The sequence below is a fragment of the Thrips palmi genome, unplaced genomic scaffold (genome assembly GCF_012932325.1).
Source record: "Thrips palmi isolate BJ-2018 unplaced genomic scaffold, TpBJ-2018v1 HiC_scaffold_5, whole genome shotgun sequence".
Taxonomy (NCBI): domain Eukaryota; kingdom Metazoa; phylum Arthropoda; class Insecta; order Thysanoptera; family Thripidae; genus Thrips; species Thrips palmi.
The window spans coordinates 16,359,810-16,380,946 of NW_023144632.1; the positions used below are offsets into that span (position 1 = coordinate 16,359,810).

The following is a 21,137-nucleotide window of genomic DNA, read 5'->3' on the forward strand; positions in this document are numbered from 1 at the left end:
CGCCGTGCCGCGCCGTGCCGCGCCGCGCCATTGTCGCCCTCAGCCAAGTGCTCTGTGTTGCGTTCAGGACTGAGCGACCCCTACTGCCTGCTGGGCATCCAGCCGACCAGCAACGACAACAGCAGCAGCAGCAGCAACAACAACAACAACGTCAGCAACGGCGGCGGCGAGAAGGCCGGCAAGGCCGCCAGGGCCAGGGACTCGGCCAGGGAGGAGCAGGGCGGTGGCGACAGGAAGCTGCTGCGCCTCAACACGGCGGCCCTGGTCGGCTGCATGGCCTCGGGCATGGCCTCCGGCAACGCGCCGCCCGGCAGCCCGCTCGTGGCCTCGCCCGTGGGGCTGGTCGCCGGCACCATCGGTGAATGGGGGGCCCATTGGGGGGGCCATTGGGGCGGGGAAGGGGGCGCTGTGAGGCCGACACGCCGCACTGGAAATGCGCAGGTGTGGAGTTTGCAGTTCCTGGAAGTGCAAACAGTTTGCAGTCTCCACACTTCAAGTGTGGACTCCTCCACGTCTGCACAATACCAGGGGCTCTGTGAGCCGCGCTACACTTGGAGTGTGCACACTGCAAACTCCACACGTCAAGTGTGGAGCACTAACCCGCTACCAGGAAGTGTGTACTTCTCCACACTTGGTCTGACAGGGAGGGCGCGCCGCAATGGGGCGGGGCGGGGCGGGGCGGGGCGAGGTTGGGCGCCCCCACGCAAGCTGTTCGAGGACTCTGAATTTCAAAGTCCACGCCAGCTACGAAAGTTGCTAACTATCGATCCCCAACAACAACAGATTATTTATTCATTTTGTTTTCGTTGGTGTTCACGCCACCCTCGAGCTCTGGAGCAGTCCTTTTGCTATTTCGGCGCCGCTTATTTCGAGTGCTGCCGGACTGGTCCACGAACCCGCTCCGCTCTGCGGCGAAGACCGGCATTGCCCTTTCCGAGTCGAGCAGCAAGTACAGTGCAAAAGACGCTCGGTGGGCAGACGACACAAATAGACAGCAGTGGACTCTTCTATAACCTTTTTGTGACTTTTTCCTGACGACTTTTTTGGCTTTTTATTGATTTTTGTCTGGAGAAGCTGCTTCCGTTTTTTGCTTTTTTTCCTCCTTTCCAGCCAGCAGCATTTTTGACATAGCCTTTCGCCGTTTTTCCACCCCTCTTTTACTACTTCCTCCATGACTCTCTGGAGGAATAGGACACGCCAAGCTAGAGGCCGTCCCGCACCGTGGCCTCACGCGCCGGACCGTTGTGGCCACCGGGCGTGGTGGGGCGGGACACAGTGGGCCAGAAGACCGGTGGAGGCGGCGAAAATTCTGGACGCATTTTGAACTTTAGAGTCGCTACATTGGACTCGAGCCGAACGAATGGGCCCACCAATAGATTCCTCGTTTGGAGAGCAATCCATTGGTGGGCTCACACGTTCGGTTCGAGTCCCGTAGCGACTCTGAAGCTCAAAACGCGTCCAGGATTTTGACCGCCACCACCAGTCTTCTGGCCCACTGTGCGAGGCCACGAACGGAGACCAGCGGTGTCCTGGGCCACACCGAGCAATGCAAGCGCTGCAAGCATCTTTTTCCACCCCTTTTTTTGGTAGACACAATGATGTCATTTCGTCCGGAAAGATGCCCGAATGTGCAGCGACGATGTTCCGGAGCGGACGGTGCACCGTACCTGCCCCGCTGCCCAGCTGCGCGCCCGCCAACGCCTCCCCTTTTTTGCACTCCCTTTTTCCATCTCGTCCGCAGCCGTATTGTGACCGCCCCTTGCGAGGTGCTCTATTCCCAGCCCGTTTAGAGCCGCCCACCAGGCAGGACCCGGCAGGCCAGCTGTCTCTCTCGCACCCAGTCTCCTATCGGAGCGAGAGAGGCAGAGCGACGAAAACGACTCTCGAAAATCAGTCTGCAGACAGAACTACTGCGCAGGGCTAACAGCCTCGTCGGACCACGCAGGGCTCGAAGTTAGGGCCACAGTTAATGTCTTACGGTGAAAGGCTGCACCAACATATTATGGTGAAGATTTTCTCCATAATACCAACGAAATTCATCAAAATATCTATAAGGTACAGTGAATTCTCAATGGTATGTTACGAAGTCAGCTGCACCGCCATAATATGGAACATTTTCACCATAATATCGAGAATCTTCACTGTAGAACATTTAGAGTGCAGGGCCAGGGGCCAGGGCGCAGGGCCAGGGCCCCAGCCGTTAAATCAACAAGTGGGGGCCTCAGACTGCGGTCGCTGCGCGGCGCTGCGCGGGGCACAACAGGCTCCATGCCGGCAGGCCGCCGGGACGGCACGCCATGCAAATGGTATAAAAGCCGCGCACGAAAATCAACAAACCGCGCTTCGCGTTTGGCAATCCAAATTGAGTCTGTTTTGTTCCGGCTTTGTACCGGCGGTTCCCTCGGCTGCGCATGTCGGCCGGAAACACTACCGGGGAATTGATGCTATTACGGGCAGCGTCCTTGCCTGCCCTGCCCCTGCCTCTCCGGCTCGGTGGCTCGACTACTCCGGCGTGGATCAAACAGAAAAATAAAACGAGGGAGAGAAAAAGAAATAAAAATATTCACGAGCATGCAGGAAAAAGAGGGACGTGCGTCGTGGGATTGGCGCGGCACTGCGCAGCACGCACGCGGCAGCTGGCTGAGCACTCGCTCCGTCTCTCTCGCACTCATGGGGTCGCCCGTGTGGGTGCGAGAGAGACGGAGCGACGAAGGACTGTTGCTCGGAATCAGCCCGGGCACGCCGTCTGGACTTGAGTAGGGGCGTCGGGCGAGGCGAGACGCAGACCCGACAGCGAAATAATACAGACTCGTCTAATCTCTTTCACACATCATGTTTTTTTCGGTTTTTTTTTTTTGCCAGATGAAATAGATGCGAGACGTCGTTCTTGAATAATGTCGCCCAATATAGCGAGTGACGCCGAATCGAGTCCCGTCGACGCGACGACAGATAAGGATGGCTATGAATAGGACTGAAATTCGCCGCGTCATCCTCAAATATTTGTTTTTGTTAGATTTTGAAAAGGTACGCGCATTCTTTATCAATCAGGTCTTTATTCTAGGATAACTGAACCTAAACTTTATGCGAGCCTGCTCCGGCATGGCTCGGAACCCTTTGATGACATCACCGCTGTATATTTTTTTTGTGCCCAGCTTTTGGAAGAAATAGAGCATACGCGTCAACTGCACGATTTCATGCGCAACAACGCACATTTTCGTGCTTAGCTGCACACGAATCGGCACAAACACTGGTAAAACAAAGACATAAAAATTACGCTCTTTAGGGCATACATACTCTTTTTCACCCTTGCAAGGGCATAAATCGTTTTATGCCCTTGGAATGGGCGTAAATGGTGTAGGGATTTTAAGCATAATTTTAATGCCCTTCCGAAAGGCATTAACGATTTACGCCGCTCCAGGGGCGTAAATCGTTTACGCCCTTAAAGGGCATAATTGTTTCACCAGTGAATTCGTGCATTTTAAAACGTGAGCTCATTTTAGTACAGAGCTGTGCACAACTACCTATTTAGAGCGCGCTGCCTGGCCGCCGGCCTGCCTGCCTGGCACGGCTGAGACCACCCCACCCCACCCCACCCCAAACCCCACCCCACCCCACCCCAACCCCACCCCACCCCAACCCCACCCCAACCCCACCCCACCCCAACCCCACCCCACCCCACCACGTCCCCGCGTTTGATGCGTGTGCCGAGCACCAATCCATTCCCTTTACAAAGTGAGGGCTCGCTGATGTAGCATCATATCGACAACGTCATCAGCACAATCAACTTGCTAATGGCATTTCCCACGTCATTGGGACGTTATCAGCTTCCTTTGAAGTATTCGTGATTTAAACAAAACAAAACATAAAACGGACAGCTGTTAAGGCTGGCACAACTGGTACGTGTTTTAGCTTTGTTAAGTTTGCGACCCTGTTGGCCGTTACCGAGGGGGTAACCACTCGCGTAATACCCTGTACACAAAAACCGTGTATTACGCGTAATACACGTGATCGTAATACCATTTTTGGGTCAAATGTGCCAAATTTGGGCATTTTAGGGCCGTAATACACGTGTAATACCGAGGGGGTATGCACTCGCGTAATAGTCGGTTCACTCTATCTGTAATAGCACGCGTAATAATACGCGTAATGGTCGCGTAATAGCCGAAATTGTCAAAATTTTATCAATTTTGGTGTGTTTTAGGCCGATTTTAGCTAAATTCCGATTAATTTGTGGCGTAATAGAGCGTAATAGCGTAATAGTCGGTACACAGGTTCAGAGAGCGCATACCCCCTCGTGTAATACACCCGTAATACAGCGTAATACCGAGTAGTCTGTACACGATTTCTTGAAGTGTTTACCCCCTCGGCCCTTACACCAACCCCACCCCGCTGTGTGCTCATTATCGTTGACTCTGCGTCCCTGCACGACTTAGACTGTTGTTCCATTTCCTAGTGTTGGCATCTCTTGCTCTACTTCTCTCACTGTCTTTTCCAGATTTGGGTGCATGCTGTTTGTCTTTTGCTTCGTCGGTCCCCGTCGGTCGACCAGCATGGGGCCTCAGCCTCACCGTAGAGCTGACGAGGGGTCCACGCTCCGGACATGTTGAGCGAGAGTGTGAGCGTGGAGGGTGTGAGCGGACCCCTCGAAAGCAAGTGTTTGTTCATTCCAGCACCCTTTTTTCAGCACCTAAGGCGAGGCAGAGGCCGCCTCCTGCCGTAGACTTAACCCGTTTTTATGCAGTTTTTCAATCCGTATTATTGTAGTTACTCCCCTGTGTGCGTTTGTGCCCTTGGTATTGTTGTTGGTTTGGCACTCTTTCTCTGGGTGGCAATCAAGTATTTCGTATAGCCGCTTTGTGTTATTTCTATGCTCAACCAGTTTTTTTCCCACTTTTTTAATTAGCTCCATGGCTCAGTACTTCACGTTGTGTCCCTCCGCACCCCTCCATAGAAGTGGATCGAGTGGGCCTTCTTTTGTCCAGTTTCCATCGTCTCCACAATTTAACTAGCCAGACTTTTTTCAGACATCCTATTCTAAGAGTGCATTGGTGCAACGCTAGTTAGTAACGCTTCTTGATTGGTTGGTTGAGGCTGCGAGTCCCCTGCCGGAGGGCCATCCGTGGGGAGCGGCGCGTCCTTCCTTGACCCCCCCCCTTTCCCCCCCCCCCTCCCACCCCCACCCCCTCCCTGCTGACGGCCGCCTTTGTGTTGCAGGCTTCAGCGACCCCTACTGCATGCTGGGCATCCAGCCGACCGCCGTGCCGCCGGCCGCCAGCGCGCCCAGCAGCACGGGGCTGACGGTGGGCTCGTCCCACAGCACGCCCGCCTCCCCGCAGCAGTCCACCGAGTCGGACGAGGGGCCGCCGCACCCAGAGAAGCTCCGGAAGCACCACAGGTAGCTGGGGCGCCGGCCGAGACCTACATCTAGCGACCAGACAGACAGACTATGGAGCCACCGTGGCGCTACACAGCTCGCTGCTCTTAGTGCTGCCCGCCAACATCGTCTCCGTCTCTCTCGCACCCCTACGGGACGCCCCGTGAGTGCGAGAGAGACGGAGCGATGAAACTTCTGTGTGGGATCACTCTGCAGTGAGGCCAAAGGCAAGCCAAAGGCAGCACAAGGGGATTCCAAAGCCTGCAAATGAGCGGGGCGGGGCTGGCTTCCGGTAAGTCGGCACGTCGGCACTGTCAGCGGCAGGCGGTGGCTGCATGACGAGCTGGTGAGCTGCCGCCGAGCTGTGGAGCTGACGAGCTGACGAGCTGGCGATAGCCAACGAGCTGACGAGTGCCGAGCGCTGCCGCCGAACGGCTAAGGCGCCGCGGTTCCCGCCAACAACAACCTAGCCGTGGCAGCCGTGGCGGCGGTCTCGGCCAGACTGTTTCCGAGTCAAGTCCCCGGCCGCACAGTGCTGTACAGGGTGGCGACGTGACGGCGCGACTTGATGCGAGGGCGTGGAAGAGCGGGCAGGCCGGGCAGCAGGCCAGCCTGGTCAAACCCGTGCTGTGCACTGACGGCTCGCGCTGCTCGGCTCCGCCTGGAAATTGCAGTCCGCGAGGTCGCGGCGTGGGGCCCGACGAGGGTCGACACCGCCCGGTCGACACAATCTTGTTGAGGACGTCGTGCCACAGTGGGCCAGAAGACCGGTGGAGACCTCACACAGACGCCTCTCAGCTCCAGAGTCGCGTCACGGGACTCGAACCGAACGTGGGGCCCCACCAATGGATTGCTCTCCGAACGAGGAATCCATTGGTGGGGTCACACGTTTTGTTCGAGTCCTGCTACGCGACTCTGGAGCACAACAGGCGTCTAGAGTTTTGTCCGCCTGCGCCGGTCTTCTGGCCGTGCGTCCCCGCCGCGCCCGCTTCCGTTTCCCAGTGTACCGACTGTGCTTTCCCTTCCGCAGCTTCCGGCTGAGCTTCAAGCGGCGCGAGGGCCGCGACCGGCCGCACCGGGACTCCATGTCGGCGGCCGTCCCCGCCAAGTTCATCCGGGCCACGTCCGTCAAGCCGGCCACACTCAACCCGCGCTGGAACGAGAAGTTCAGATTGTGAGTAAGGTGTAGTCCTGCCTGTCTGCCGCCCGCCGACGCCCGCTGACGCCCGCCGACCTGTCGACTGGCCCCCGCTTCACGTTTTCCACCTTCACCTTTGACTTTTCACGGCGACTGCCGCGCGGACGGGCGGTCGTACCGCAGCGTGTGCCCCGCCGTGCGCCCCGCCCCGGTGCTCCGTTGCCGTGGACCGTCCGCCAACCGCGGGGCAACCGCGGGGCCGGGAAGGGCAGGGCCAGGAAGGGCCAGGCAGGGCCTCGACCGAACGTGCCGCGGCGTCCTCTTGCCTTATTCATCCCCGGTTTGCTGGCCCTGCCGTGCCGCGCCGTGCTGCGCCGCGCCGCGCCGTGCCACGCCACGGCCATACACAAGCGGAATGACGGCATGACGGCATCCCTCATCGTTAAGGTCGCGGCCCGCCCGCGGTCCGCCCTGCCGGTCCGCCTCGGTGGCCGCAAGCACGGCAAGCACGGCAAGCACCGGGAGCGGGGGATGACTGGGCTAGTCTGGGCGATTGGCCGGGAGTTTGGCCGCGCGGGGAGTTGCTCCGGAGTTGGCCTGGTGTTGACCGGGAGCCGGCCGCCGTCATGAACCCTCCTCCCGCTGCCACGCCCTCGGTGACCTGGCGGCGGACCGGGCCACAGTGGGCCAGAAGTCTTGGCGCCGCGGCGGTCAAAACACTAGACGTGTTTTGAGCTCCATAGTCGAGCGTGTGACCCCACCTATGAATTCCTCTTTCGGAGAGCAAGTCATTGATGGGGTCACTCGTTCGGTTCGAAGTTCGAGTCCCGTTTAGCGACTCTGGAGCTAAAAACGGGTCCGGCAGGGTTTTGACCGCCTCCGCCGGTCTTCTGGCCCACTGTGCGCGGGGCCGCACAGTGACTGGCTTCCCGGCGGCGCTGTAGTGCCGCACGCCCGCGCACGCCGCACCGCCACACGAACGGGTGGAGGTCGGAACAATTAGGGGCTGGCCAACACCCCCACGATGGGGCCCAAGGCCCCCAAGCCCCGCAGCGCCGCAGGGCCAAGGCTGGCGCGCTCCGTCTTACTTCGTCCTCGACGTCCCGCCTCTGTGTCGCTCTGTCTCGCACCCCCGGACGCCACGCGAGTGCGACAGGGACGGCGACAGTTCGGAATCAGGCGCGGCCGGGGTCGCTGGACACTTCGAGAGCAAGTGGCGCGGCGTGGTGCCCCCCCCCCCTCCTCTGTCCCGCTCCGCCTTGTGGTAACTAATGAGATGCTACGTCTAGAAAGAAAATGTTTTCTCATCAAAATACATGAGAAGTTGGCGGGCGACAGCTCGAGAACACGGCCGGCCGCCAGCGAGGGAGGGGAGGGGAGGGGGAGGGGAGGGGGAGGGGAGCGGGAGGGGAGGGCGGAGACGATTCGAACGTCGTCACCCCTCCCCTCCCCCGCCCATCGCCTCCTGGACCTCCAGTATTAAAGTGGAGCCAGAAGAGCCAGTGGAATGGGGACAAGTTGAACCGTGCCCGCGCGGCCACGGGCAGCCCAGGGCAGCCCGGCTCCGGCCAAGACTCCAGCGGCCGGGTCTCGGCCTCTCGGCCGGAACGGCGGCGACAGGACAGGCAGGGCAGGGCGCGGCGCGACAGGGCACGGCCAGGTCCCCCCTTCCAGCCCTGTCACCGGGGCAAGTTGACTTGCGTCAATAAAAGATTAGAGCGCAAACTCTCTCGAGAGAGAAAACTCGATCGCCATCAAAGGGCGAATTCTTATTCCGGTCATCAATTTTGTAATTTGTTGCGCCAGAGGCCAGAGGGCCGGAAAAAGGTGGCGGGGTGGGGCGGGGCGGGGCGGGGCGGGGCGGGGCGGGGTGGGGCGGGGCGGGGCGGGGCGGGGCGGGGTGGGGCGGGGCGGGGCGGGGCGGGGCGGGGCGGGGCGGGGCGTTCCGCAGGGGCCGTTTCGGTCCATCTCGGGCATCGCGGCGCCCAGGGGAAAACGGCCAGCGCGCCGCGGGAGGCGGAGGGGGAGGGGGGAGGCCCGGGGGGGGGGGGGGCAGTCGCGGTCGAGGGCCGCTCCGAATCCCTTTCATTCTGGCCGGCTTTTGCTTTGCACCCGGGACTCGAGAGGTTGCTGCTAAACCAGCAGACCGATTCCGAGAGTCGTTTTTCGTCGCTCTGTCTCTCTCGCACTCACGGCTCGTCCCGCATAGGTGCGAGAGAGACTGGCGACTCTCTAGATCAGTCTACAGAGCCGCACTTCCAGCGGCGAGCACCCAGTGTTTGTGCATCGTTCCGTTTTTAGACAATGCGGCGATGCTCAGGAGCGAGGGCCACTCGGAGAGTCCCGCCGATCCGCCATTCGTCCAGCGGGCTGAGTCGCTTTTCCGTCGCTCTGTCTCTGTCGCTCTCATGGGGCGTTCCGTTGAGGTGAGACAGAGCGACGGGATCATCCTGCGGGACACGGAGATTGGCCCACGTCCTCTCCTCTCCAGTGTGCCCGTTGCCGGCGTTGTCGGCGCCCCTTGTCGGCCCCTTGTCGGAGTCCTGCAGCTAATGGCGGTCTGCCCGATGCCCAATCAACAACCTGTGTGCCGCGGATTCCCAATCCACCTTCTTTTTTTTAAAGCAGTGGTGAGGATGAGGATGAAGAGGCCAGGAGAGCCGCATGCTCGCGGCTGGCGGTGGAGCTCCAGGCTCACGATGAAAACAAATCAGCGGGCATCCATCAATAATCTGTCTCCCAAAAAAAAAAAAATCACGACATGACAAAAATAGGCGTGACTCGAAAGCCACTCTGGTTTTCGGCGTGACTCCAAAGCCGCGCTGATTTCTGGCGTTGATTCTCGGACCTTGTCAAGTATTGGCACGACTTTTGAAACGCGGTAAGCACCGATCAACTGCCAATTCACGCCGCCAGTAACGGCGCGAACTACACGTCACGCCCTATTCCGGCGACACTTTCCTGCCACGCCGGCGTGACTTTTTGTTGCGCCGTGATTTGGCCGCGAGTCCTGTCGTCCGTGGACCGTTCCGTGAACAGTTTAATTATTCGGAGCGGGAGGCCCTGATCGTCGATCTCACTCGCCCCCATACGGGACGTGAGAGGGGAGGGGGGGGAGAGTGGAGAGAGAGGAAGAGAGAGGAAGAGAGGGGAAGAGAGGGGAAGAGAGGGGAAGAGAGGGGAAGAGAGGGGAAGAGAGGGGAAGAGAGAGGAAGAGAGAGGAAGAGAGAGGAAGAGAGAGGGAGAGAGAGGGAGAGAGAGGGAGAGAGAGGGGGAGAGAGAGAGAGAGAGATAGAGAGAGAGATAGAGAGAGAGAGGGAGAGAGAGAGAGAGAGAGAGAGAGAGAGAGAGAGAGAGGAAGAGAGAGAGAAGAGAGAGAGAGAGAGAGAGAGAGAGAGAGAGAGAGAGAGAGAGGAAGAGAGAGAGACCCGGCTCGGAATGAGTCTGCTGGCGCGCTGATGGTGTTCTGGTGACGACTGCGGCGGAAGGGAACGAAGGGCTGGAAGGAGCAGCCGAGCGCGCGACTGCGCGATGCGGGGCGTGGGGCGTGGGGCGTGGGGCGTGGGGCGTGGGCGTGGGGCCCTTGCTGGGCCCCGCGTGATGAGTCTGAGCGAGTGAGCGGCGCAGATTGGAGGGGGGACGAGGGGCGGGGGAGGGGCCTCGTCGCCTTGATGATGGCGTAATTTTGCAAGCCTTCCCTTAGCTTGTTAGTGGGACAGGCCGCCGGGCAGCCGGGCAGCCTGGCAGCAGGGCTTGCTCGGTAAGACGCATTTGGCGTGCCCCCACTGCCCCCACTGCCCCCCGGCCGCGCCGCGCCGCGCCGCCCCCGTCTCCCTCGCACACGCAGAACACAGCCCGCGGGAGTGACAAGGACGGCAAGAACGGCAAGAATCGCCGGGAAAGCCCAGGCAGTGCTTCGGCAAGTTTAATTTCCGTGGGTAGCGGACGACGCGGACCCTGGCCGCGCCGAGGGATTGGGTCGGCGTCGGGGTCGGCGTCGGGGTCGGCGTCAGGGTCGTCGTCAGGGTCGTCGTCAGGGTGGCAGGTGAGCAGAGGGTTCACTAATTGACACGTCCCGTCAGGCACTTGTCTTCCCTGTTGCCTAGTTGTTGTTGATGTTGTCACCGTGAAAGTGATGTCAAGAGCACAGCCCCTCGCTACTTAATTTGAGCGCCCCGCGCGCGGCGCCCTAATCGCTCTAATCTAGTGGCCGTGCCGCCGTGCCGCGCAAACAGAACGCGCTCCCCCCCGCTGTCGATCTCTCGAGCCCCCTCCCCCCTCCCCCCTCCCCTCCCCCTCCTCCTCACCCAGTGTGCCTCTCTGTTGCAGTGACATCGACGACGTGAACAGCGACATCTTGCACCTGGATATCTGGTAAGTCCTCTCGAATACAACTGGGGCCTAGTTTTTCATCGAGCTTGTAATTACGCTTGAGGACTTTGCGCATAGAGTCAAGCGCAGAGAGCGAATTCTCCCGTGCAATTAAATGGGAGCGGAACGCACAAGACCGGTGGAGGCGGCCAAAACTCTAGTCGCGTTTTGAGCTCCAGACTCAAACCGAACGCGTGACCCCCGCCAATGGATTCCTCGTTCAAAGAGCAATCCATTGGTGGGGCCATTCGTTCGGTTCACGTCCCACAGCGACTCCAAAGCTCAACACGCGTCCGGGATTTTGACAGCCTTCTGGTCTCGCTTGAAGGACCGAGTGAATGACGGTGTCAAATCGTACGCTTCAGTTCCGCAGCAGACTGATTCCAAGCACTGCTGCTGGCGTCGCTCTGTCTCTCTCGCACCTATAGGAGACGCCCCATGAGTGAGAGAGAGACAGAGCGTCGAGAGCAGTGTATGGAAGCAGCGTGCAGTGCGCTTCTGCTTTTTTCCGCTCTCAGCCGCGAGCGTCCCTGTGCACGAGGCAGCCCTGGTTCGCGTGCACTGTTCGACGCATGCTATGCTCATCCAGCCGGGGGCTTCCCACCGCCACCGGCAGCACGCAATCTTTTATTCACAGTGTGCTGGCTTGCAGGGACCACGACGACGAGTCCTCGGTGCTGGACGCCGTCTCGCGGCTCAACGAGGTGCGCGGCGTCAAGGGCCTGGGCCGCTTCTTCAAGCAGATCTCGGTGCGCGCGTCTCGCGGCTCAACGAGGTGCGCGGCGTCAAGGGCCTGGGCCGCTTCTTCAAGCAGATCGCCCAGTCCGCGCGCTCCGGCTCCACCGACGACTTCCTGGGCTGCGTCAACATCCCCGTGGCGGACATCCCGTCGCAGGGCGCCGAGTCCTGGTTCAACCTGGAGGCGCGGACGCACCGCTCCAATGTGCAGGGCCGCATCCGCCTCAAGGTGAGCAGGCACGGATCGAGCCGCCTGGGGGAAGACGAAACGTCGCACGTTGCCACTGTAAGGAGGTGACTTTTCCTCCTTTCACCGTCTCTAGGTCGTGAAGGTGAGGCTGGGCTGGGAGGGCTGCGTAGCACGACGACATCATTGCTGCCTTGTCTGGCTCGAGTAACAGTGGCGGAGGTCGAAGTCGAGAGCGCGCGAGCGGCCAAAGACGCGTTTTGAGTTCCAGAGTCGCAAAGCAGGACTCGAACTGAGCATGATCTCGCTAATGGATTCCTCGTTCGGAGAGCAATCCATTTGGTAGGATCTTATGCTCGGTTCGAGTCCCATTGCAGCTCAAAACGCGGCTGGGATGTTGACCGCCTCCACTGGTGTCCTCTGGCAAATCCACTGTGGAGTGTCTTCTCTGCCGTTGCAGATGTGGCTGTCGACAAGGGAGGACCGCGGCACCTCGGAGGAGGACAACTGGCAGGACCTGCGTCAGCAGGAGCGCCTGCACGAGGTCTTCATCGCCCACGAGCTGCACGAGTACCACCACGTAAGCACCCTGGCAACCTTTCCGCGTTGCTGACGGAGAGCCGTTTTCCTCGTTCTGTCTCTCCCTCCCCCCCCCCCTCTCTCTCTCTCTCTCTCTCTCTCTCTCTCTCTCTCTCTCTCTCTCTCTCTCTCTCTCTCTCTCTCTCTCTCTCTCTCTCTCTCAGACAGAGGAAGCGACTCTGCTGGCGTGGACATGAATGGAACCTTTGTTTTTTTCGTCCCCAGAACCGCACCTGGGAGTGGCGGGGCGAGCTGGGCGCCAACGCCCTGGCCGTGCTGCACCAGCACGCCATCCAGGGTGACGTCACCGACCTGCAGCTGGCCATCGTGCGCTTCGCGGCGTACGCGCGCGTGGCGGTCGTCACGCCGCTGGACCACGCCATCATCGTCAAGCTCATGCACGACCTGGAGGAGCAGTGGGACTCGGGCCCGCTGTCCAGGGAGGAGGTGAGGCACCGGCGCCCTGTCTCACAGTGGGCCGGAAGACCGGTGGAGGCGGACAGAATTCTAGTCGCGTTTAGATCTAGAGTCACTAAATGGGACTCGAACCGAACGTGTGACCCAACCAATGAAGTCCTCGTTCGGAGAGCAATCCATTGGTGGGGTCTCCGGTACAGTTTGAGTCCTTTTCAGCGACTCTGGAGCTCAAAACGCGCCTTGAATTTCGGCCGCCTCCACCGGTCTTCTGGCCCACCGCGGTCCTCCCTCGGAATCAGTCTGCAGCGCCAGAGGGTGGCAGGCGGCAAACAGACGGTGGAACTGTACAATCAATTCAGTCGATGTAAAAGCCCAGCGGCGGTGGCGCCTGGCGGGGGTGGGGGGCGGGGCGGCGGGGCGTGATGTGACTGCCGTTCGGAGCGGGACGGCGTGCCTGCCGGGCTGCTGGCAGTGCTTGGCGGGTTGGCAGTGGTTGGCAGCCCTGCCGGTGGGACTGCCAGACCGCGACGCGCCACCAAGTCAGGGCGGGAGAGGGTGGGGGGGGGGCCTCCCAAGGGCGGTGCCATGAGCACGCCACGCTGGAACTGGGAGGGGGCGGGGGGAAACAGAGAGGAACTCGAGAACAGGCTCGTAAAGCGGCCCGCGCGTTCCACGGCCAAGCCAACGGCCCTGCCCACCACCAAGCCCACCACCAAGCCCACGGCCAGGCTCGGCCACGGCGAGCAACAAGTCGGGGGTGTGGTGCGGGAGGAGCAATACGACGCCAAGGCACTGAAGGTGCCCTGTGAGAGCGGAGCGCGGCGCAGTGGAACAGGCGTGCTGGGGACTTGGCTTTCATTTGCAGTGCACTGCATGTTGAACGGTTCGAAAGGCTTCTCTCACTGCCTGTGGTGTGGGGGTGGGGTGCGGTCTAGAGCGGCCTATCCCACAGTGGACCAGAAGACCGGTGGACGCGGCCAAAATTCTAGACGCGTTTTGAACTCCAGAGTCGGACTCGAACCGAGCGTGTCACCCCACCAATGGATTCCTCTGTCGGAGAGCAAGTCATTGATGGGGTCACACTTTCGGTTCAAGTCCCATTTAGCGACTCTGGAGCTCAAAACGCGTCTAGAATTTTGGCCGCCTCCGCCGGTCTTCTGGCCCACTGTGAAGTAGAGGCAAGGTGGTGACGTGGTGCGTTGGCTGGCGCAGGAGGACGCTCTGGCCGAGGCCTTCAACCTGTGGACGGAGCACGCCCTGCTGCTGGTGCGCCGCCACCGGCTGCTGTACCCGCCGCGCTGCAGGGAGCTGTGCGGCCGCCTGGAGATGCTGCTGCGGACCGTGAGCGCGCTGGGCCACACGCGCGCCATGGCCAAGTGCTGCCCCTTCAACAAGGTGAGTGGCGACGCGACGCTGGCGCCTTGGCTCGTCTCGTCGGCGCGCGGAAACTTGACACTCCACTCCCTTCCTCTTTTTGCAGGACCTGCGCGCCGAGCTGGGCTGCGCGCTGCGCAAGGCCGCCACCGACTGGTACGACGAGCTGGTGGACCCGGTGCGGGACACGCTCAACCTCGACGACAGGCTGCACGCCCTGCTGCTGGCCGTCAACAAGCTGCTCGTGGGGCTGCAGGCCTCGCGCTCGGCCTACGACAACATGTTCGTCTCGGTGATGCACGTGCCCTACTTCTGCATCACCTTCAAGCAGATCGAGAAGCTGGTGAGTTGGTTGGCGTTGCCTTGGGGAGGGATTCCGAACATTGCTCTCTCCCTCTCTCCCCTCTCTCTCTTCCTTTCTTCCTCTCTCCCTCTCTCCTTCGCTTCCTCGCTTCCTCGCTTCCTCCCTCCCCCTCTCCCTCTCTCCCACTCTCTCACTCTCCCACTCGACCACTCTACCACTCTCCCTCTATCACTCCCTCTGTCCCTCACTCCCTCTCTTCTTCTCTCCCTCTCTCCCACTCTCCCACTCTACCACTCTACCACTCTCCCTCTATCCCTCCCTCTGTCCCACACTCCCTCCCTCCCCCTCTCCCCCTCTCCCTCTCCCCCTCTCTCCCTCTCTCCCTCTCCCACTCTCCCACTCTCCCATTCTCCCTCTATCCCTCTGTCCCTCACTCCCTCTCTTCTTCTCTCCCCCTCTCCCTCTCTCCCTCTCTCCCTCTCTCCCCCTCTCCCCCTCTCCCTCTCTCCCCCTCTCCCTCTCTCCCCCTCTCCCTCTCTCCCCGACACTACCTCTCTCAGAGGATCACCACGGCGTTTGGCGTTGCAGGTGCACGCCGACCTGTGCGCCCTGACCTGCTCCGTGCTGGGGCAGCTGCGCTGCGCCGAGCTGGGCGACGAGCCGGGCCCCGTGCAGCTGTGCACCAACGTGTTCGAGCTGTACCTGGCTCTGCAGGACGTGAGCGCCATGGCCGAGTACACGGAGCGGTCCGAGCGCGGCTCGGTGGAGCGCGCCCCCACCACCCTCACCACCTTCTACACGTGGTTCGAGGCGGCGCTGCACCGCTGGCTAGACCTGGCGCACTTCAAGATGTCGAACCGCATCCGGCGCGCCGTGGAGATGAACACGCTGTGCACCGCGGAACTCATCGTCCGGCACACCACCTCCGCCATGGACGTGTCCGCCTGCTTCTACCACGTGGGTCTCAGCGCATCTATTTCATTTTTATTTAAATTAATTGGTGGTGATTAAAGTAGTTGTGAGGTTTAAAAAAGAATTACAAATATCAATACTTGATTTTTGGAACGTCTTTTGCCCGGTAAACAGGAGATTAAAATTAGTAACTGCTCGAATTAGTATCTACCTGAATGCGTATTTTTCCTCCGTTGCACAGATCAACGAGTTCTGGAAGCTGCTTAACTGGCCGGACCTGGTCAGCTCCTACAACATCGTCCACAAGATCATCCAGGTGAGTCTCAGTGGACGCCAAGCTCAAAAAGTACTTAAAGTGCTGTCGCTGTCTTTGCACCAAGTGACGGTTGGCTTGGCCTGGCTGCGCAGACCATCAGCACGGCGGCGCTGTTCTACGCCGACCTGACCCACCAGAAGCTCAAGGACCAGGGCTTCTACGAGGACAAGGGCCCGTACCGCACCACGGACGACATGTGCGCCGCCATCAACGACCTGGAGTACGTGCGGCGCGCGCTGAACCACGTGCCCCGCGACCTGCACGTCGACAGCATCCTGGAGGCGGTGGAGGCCGCCGAGATGGCCGCCGCCGTGGACCCCCTGTCCCTGGCCGGCCCGGTGCCCTCGCCCGGGCTGCCCGAGTCCTCGGCGTCGGCGCACGCCAGGGAGGCGGCCCGCGAGGCGGCGCGCGAGGCGGCGCGCCAGAACAGTGGCGCCTGGAAGGAGGACATGTACGCCGCGCTGGAGCAGGCCGCCACGCAGATGGAGCAGTACACGCTGCTCATCATCGCCCAGATCGGCGCCAAGATGCGGCCCTCCCTCAAGAAGGCCATGTTCCACCTGGCCTGGTCGCCGGACTCGCTGCCCACGGTGGACGCCATCTCGCCGCTGCTGCAGTACCTGGACTGCCACCTGCAGAGCCTCAACGCCGCCCTGCTGCCCAAGAACTTCGAGCGGGCGCTGTGCGAGGTGTGGGAGGTGAGTCACGTGTCCGTGAGTCCGTCAAGCTGTCCCAATGTATGCAACGCACAGTGGGCTGGAAGGTCGTTGGAGGCGGTCAAAATCCCGGACGCGTTTTGTGCTCCAAAGTCGCTAAACAGGACTCGAACCGAGCGTGTGACCCCACCAATGGATTGCTCTCCGAATGAGGAATCCATTGGTGGGGTCACACGTTCGGTAGAGCTCAAAACACGTTTAGAGTGCCTGCGCTGGTTATCCGGCCCACTGTGCAGTGGCTGAAACGGTTTGCAACGCACCGCCAGGTGGTGCTGCTGGAGCTGGGCCACCAGATGGACGGCTCGTCGGGCGACAAGCTGCCCGGCTTCTACGACCGCCTGCACGAGGCGCTGGGACTGCTGCTGTCCTTCTTCCACGCCGACACGCAGGGCCTGAACCTGGAGGCCCTGCGCTCCGGCACTTACTTCAAGGTGGACCAGCGCCTGCAGTACCACCGCACCGACACGGAGCGCCTCGTGGACCTGTACCACCAGCAGCGCCTGCTGGCACAGCTGGGCTGCGAGTCGGCCGAGTACGGCGTGCTGGCCGTGCGCGCCTACTTCAACCACGACTCCCTGTGCGTCGAGGTGCTCAGCGCGCGGGACGTCATCCCCCTGGACCCCAACGGTGCGTGGCCGCTTGCGTGGCCGCTTGCGTGGCCGCTTGCGTGGCCGCTTGCGTGGCCGCTTGCGTGGCCGCTTGCGTGGCTGCTTGCGTGGCCGCTTGCGTGGCCGCTTGCGTGGCCGCTTGCGTGGCCGCTTGCGTGGCCGCTTGCGTGGCCGCTTGCGTGGCCGCTTGCGTGGCCGCGTGCGTGGCCGCTTGCGTGGCCGCTTGCGTGGCCGCTTGCGTGGCCGCTTGCGTGGCCGCTTGCGTGGCCGCTTGCGTGGCCGCTTGCGTGGCCGCTTGCGTGGCCGCTTGCGTGGCCGCTTGCGTGGCCGCTTGCGTGGCCGCTTGCGTGGCCGCTTGCGTGGCCGCTTGCGTGGCCGCTTGCGTGGCCGCTTGCGTGGCCGCTTGCGTGGCCGCTTGCGTGGCCGCTTGCGTGGCCGCTTGCGTGGCCGCGTGCGTGGCCGCGTGCGTGGCCGCTTGCGTGGCCGCTTGCGTGGCCGCTTGCGTGGCCGCCGCTTGCGTGGCCGCTTGCGTGGCGCTTGCGTGGCCGCTTGCGTGGCCGCTTGCGTGGCCGCTTGCGTGGCCGCTTGCGTGGCCGCTTGCGTGGCCGCTTGCGTGGCCGCTTGCGTGGCCGCTTGCGTGGCCGCTTGCGTGGCCGCTTGCGTGGCCGCTTGCGTGGCCGCTTGCGTGGCCGCTTGCGTGGCCGCTTGCGTGGCCGCTTGCGTGGCCGCTTGCGTGGCCGCTTGCGTGGCCGCTTGCGTGGCCGCTTGCGTGGCCGCTTGCGTGGCCGCGTGCATGGCCACGCGTAGCGACGCAAAAGAGAGATGCGAATCGAAGCTGCACACCTGATTCGATTCGATTCGGTTTCGAACGATTCGCACGTCTGACGACGAGGTGCACGCTGCACTACACGGTCGATTAGATTAATTGATTGGGTTGCTTCATTGCGCAGGGTTCAGCGACCCGTTCGTCATCGTGGAGCTGCTGCCCCGCCGCCTCTTCGCGCACTGCCTGGAGCAGACCACGCACGTGCACAAGAAGACGCTCAACCCGGTGTTCGACGAGTGCTTCGAGTTGTGCGTGACACTGCCGGAACCCAGAATACCAGCGAGAACGTTACCGACGCGCACAGTGGTCCAGGAGGCCGGTGGAGGCGGCTAAAATTCTAGACGCGTTTTGAGCTCCAGAGTCGCCAAACAGGACTCGAACCGAACGTGACCCCACCAATGGATTCCTCGTTTGGAGAGCAGTCCATTGGTGGGGTCACACGTTCGGTTAAAGTCCTCTTTGGCGACTCTGGAGCTCAAAACGCGCCTAGAGTTTTTGCCGGCTCCACCGTTCTTCGGGCAAATCCACTGTGCGACGGGCCGGCGGCCAACAATGCAGCGTGCTTCCCGTTGCAGCTCGGTGACCCTGGAGCAGTGCCGCTCCGAGGGCGCCATGATCCTGTTCACCGTCATGGACCACGACGTCCTGACGGCCAACGACTTTGCGGGCGAGGCCTTCCTGGCGCTGTCCTCTGTGCCCGGCGTGGCCGACACCAACTCGTCCATCGACAACTTCCACGGCCTGAAGCACGCCGAGCTGCCTCTGATGCACCAGAAAAACAGGAGTGAGTAGAGTCCTGCGCTTCACCGGCAGTTGCTGCGGTGCTGCGGTGCTGCCGCTGACAGCGCGGCGAGCGTAGCGAAACGCCTGCGAACCGCGGCATAGCCTAGCCCGCCGCGCGCGCCTGTCTTGCGGGCTAGGCTATGCCGCCCCTGATGGTTCAGCAGCTCTCCCCTCCCCTCTCCCTCCACGCTCTCGCTCACGCCACGGCCCCTCACTTGATGCTTTCCAGACCACCCCATCCTGGAGGTGCTGGAGACACGCGTGCACGACCGCGTCGCCTTGGACTTCGTCAAGAAGCAGAAGCAGCGGCTGGCCACGACGTAGACAAGGAAGACAAGCAGGCCGCGACGCTGGGCGGCTGGGTGCCGTGTCTTTGTCTCCGTCTCCGTCTTCGTCTTCGCCTGTCTTCCTGGGCTTGGCAGGTTCGGTAGGCTTGGCTGTGTTTGCCCTGTTGCCCCCAGGCAGCGCTGCGGCCGCCGCGGTCGAGCCGAGCGCTGAGCGTGTGTGGATTGGATTGGATGGGATTGGTTTGGTCGGTTTGGTTGAATGGGCCACGGCGCCTGCGTGCTGCTGTCATGGCATCGCGTGACTCGGTACCAATTTACTGCTCCCTCATTTTCCTCAGCACTTGATTGGCATTGTTCTTCAAATAATGGAGCAAAAGCTCCCCAGTGCGAGTAGGTGCATTTTGTTGAGATTGTGGATTTGTTGGTGCTAGCCCAGCCTTGGCAGCCTTCCACGGTTTTCTCATTCTATCTGAGTGAGGCAAGGTAGTAGCAACATCCTTAGGTGATGAGTGCTAACTTTGATATGGGTCGATTCAGTATCAAGTTTTTCATGGATGAAAATACAGATAGTCGATATGGGGTTGTAAATTTACTGCAGTGAATTTTTCAAATGGTGGAGTGAATGATTTTAATTTTAGGATGTTAAGCATTTTAGAGACAGTTCCAACTGTCAAATTGACTCTTCTAGTGATTTTCAATGTGACATTGTGTCAAGTGTGTAAACGACTGATGAACTAGGGTCATTTGATTCTCTGTCAAAGAAGCATAACTTTATTGTCAGGCTGTGCAAAAGCAGTTTCAGAAAGATGACAATATTTGAAAATGTGGCTTTGTGTCCCTTTGTCAGTTTATCTTAAAAGACGCGATCTTCTTGTAGAATTCAAATTTTCACGAGACGTTTCTGGTGTTGTTTTTGTATCTGTGTTATAGTAAACTATACGCTTGAATCAATGCTGCTGAAAGCGGTAAAATTACTAATAATTGTTAACCAATATTAATAAAAGCTTATAAGTTTTAGGTAGGTGATCATTGTACACCAATTAAAAAAGCTTACTGTCAGCTTACTGTCCTCACTGAATGTAAACCTTACTTTATCCTAAGTATAAATTGCTTGCACCAATGCAGCAAATATTGCAATTTGCAATTGCTAATTAGTTTCGTGGGAGACCACCAGAAACATACCTACTTTGTCCAAGAGCTTTGATGAGCTTTGCTTGGTACTCCAATATTCTCCCATTAATGAGTATCTCTTGTGCAAGCCCAAGGCCAAGCTCAAAAATTTTAATTTTCAAATTGCTTCAATGAGTATTAGACAACTAGGAATGGGTTCTAAGGTACGGAGAGGAGCAAGGTCTTGTATTCCAGCTTCACATGGAGTTCTTCCTCCTATTGTTCATACCACATCCTTTTGCTCCACCTCTTGTTTGGTGAAAGGTGTTTTCCCTCAAATGAAATCGAACTTCCCTTCGGGAACATGCCCATTGTTGAGAACAATACAAATGCATGAAAGAGAAAGCTGTGATTTGTCTACTTTAAGCTTTTGTGTAAGTGTGGTGAACTGTACTCTGTATGATTTCTAAGTGTATGTAGATCTCTACCTGACCTGCCAATTTTCCACTTTTGTAAATATGAACCATTTCGTACCAAACTACTGGTATCCAGCAAATTCCATACACTAGAAGTCACACCGTGATAAAAGTCTGTGGTTAATTGTAAGGATATCCTTCCTTCTTTTCGTAGAGTGCTTTTTAGTATAATTACTCTATTCATAAATGGTATACTTGTATACTTGTATATTCCCTTACTGGTCCAGAGGATCATTTTCTACTGATCTATGGTCACATTTTAAATTGGCAAAGAAGCACTCATTTGTTTAACTGCTGTCTTTTGGTTGTAGTATTGGGCTATATGAGGTCTCGCATGTAAAGCAGAGACAGGAATTACATATACGTAAAATACTGATAGTAAAAAAGTAAAACCTTGCTGATATACTCCAGAAACATGAAATAGATGCATGTTTACCCATCCCCCCCCCCTTTTTCTCTTGCACAACTAAAAAATTGATCTTTGTGTCTAGTCACATACTGACCATGTCCCCCCCCCTCTCAATCAAACGTGCTTTAATTCATAGTGTATAATATTCTGTCTATTTTTAAGGATGCATCTCTGTGAATGATTTGCTGCCCTAGCAAATGTGCGTGGGCTAT

At 59.3% G+C, this 21,137-nt stretch overlaps 1 protein-coding gene across 1 annotated transcript in view; it reads left to right on the plus strand.

Annotated features, from left to right (window-relative positions):
* The window catches only part of LOC117650256 (BAI1-associated protein 3), a 41,393-nt gene extending 20,294 nt beyond the window's left edge, over positions 1-21,099 (plus strand). Inside the window, exons 5-21 of the mRNA XM_034393523.1 lie at positions 5,215-5,395; positions 6,405-6,548; positions 10,842-10,886; positions 11,536-11,587; positions 11,659-11,850; positions 12,269-12,388; positions 12,613-12,834; positions 14,017-14,199; positions 14,285-14,521; positions 15,071-15,439; positions 15,636-15,710; positions 15,803-16,018; positions 16,124-16,408; positions 16,693-17,053; positions 17,985-18,108; positions 18,436-18,644; positions 18,873-21,099. Of these exons, the coding sequence (XP_034249414.1) occupies positions 5,215-5,395; positions 6,405-6,548; positions 10,842-10,886; positions 11,536-11,587; positions 11,659-11,850; positions 12,269-12,388; positions 12,613-12,834; positions 14,017-14,199; positions 14,285-14,521; positions 15,071-15,439; positions 15,636-15,710; positions 15,803-16,018; positions 16,124-16,408; positions 16,693-17,053; positions 17,985-18,108; positions 18,436-18,644; positions 18,873-18,967 (3,110 nt within the window). The 3' untranslated portion in view covers positions 18,968-21,099. The remainder of the gene's footprint in view (positions 1-5,214; positions 5,396-6,404; positions 6,549-10,841; positions 10,887-11,535; positions 11,588-11,658; positions 11,851-12,268; positions 12,389-12,612; positions 12,835-14,016; positions 14,200-14,284; positions 14,522-15,070; positions 15,440-15,635; positions 15,711-15,802; positions 16,019-16,123; positions 16,409-16,692; positions 17,054-17,984; positions 18,109-18,435; positions 18,645-18,872) is intronic.
* Positions 21,100-21,137: the final 38 nt, after the last annotated feature.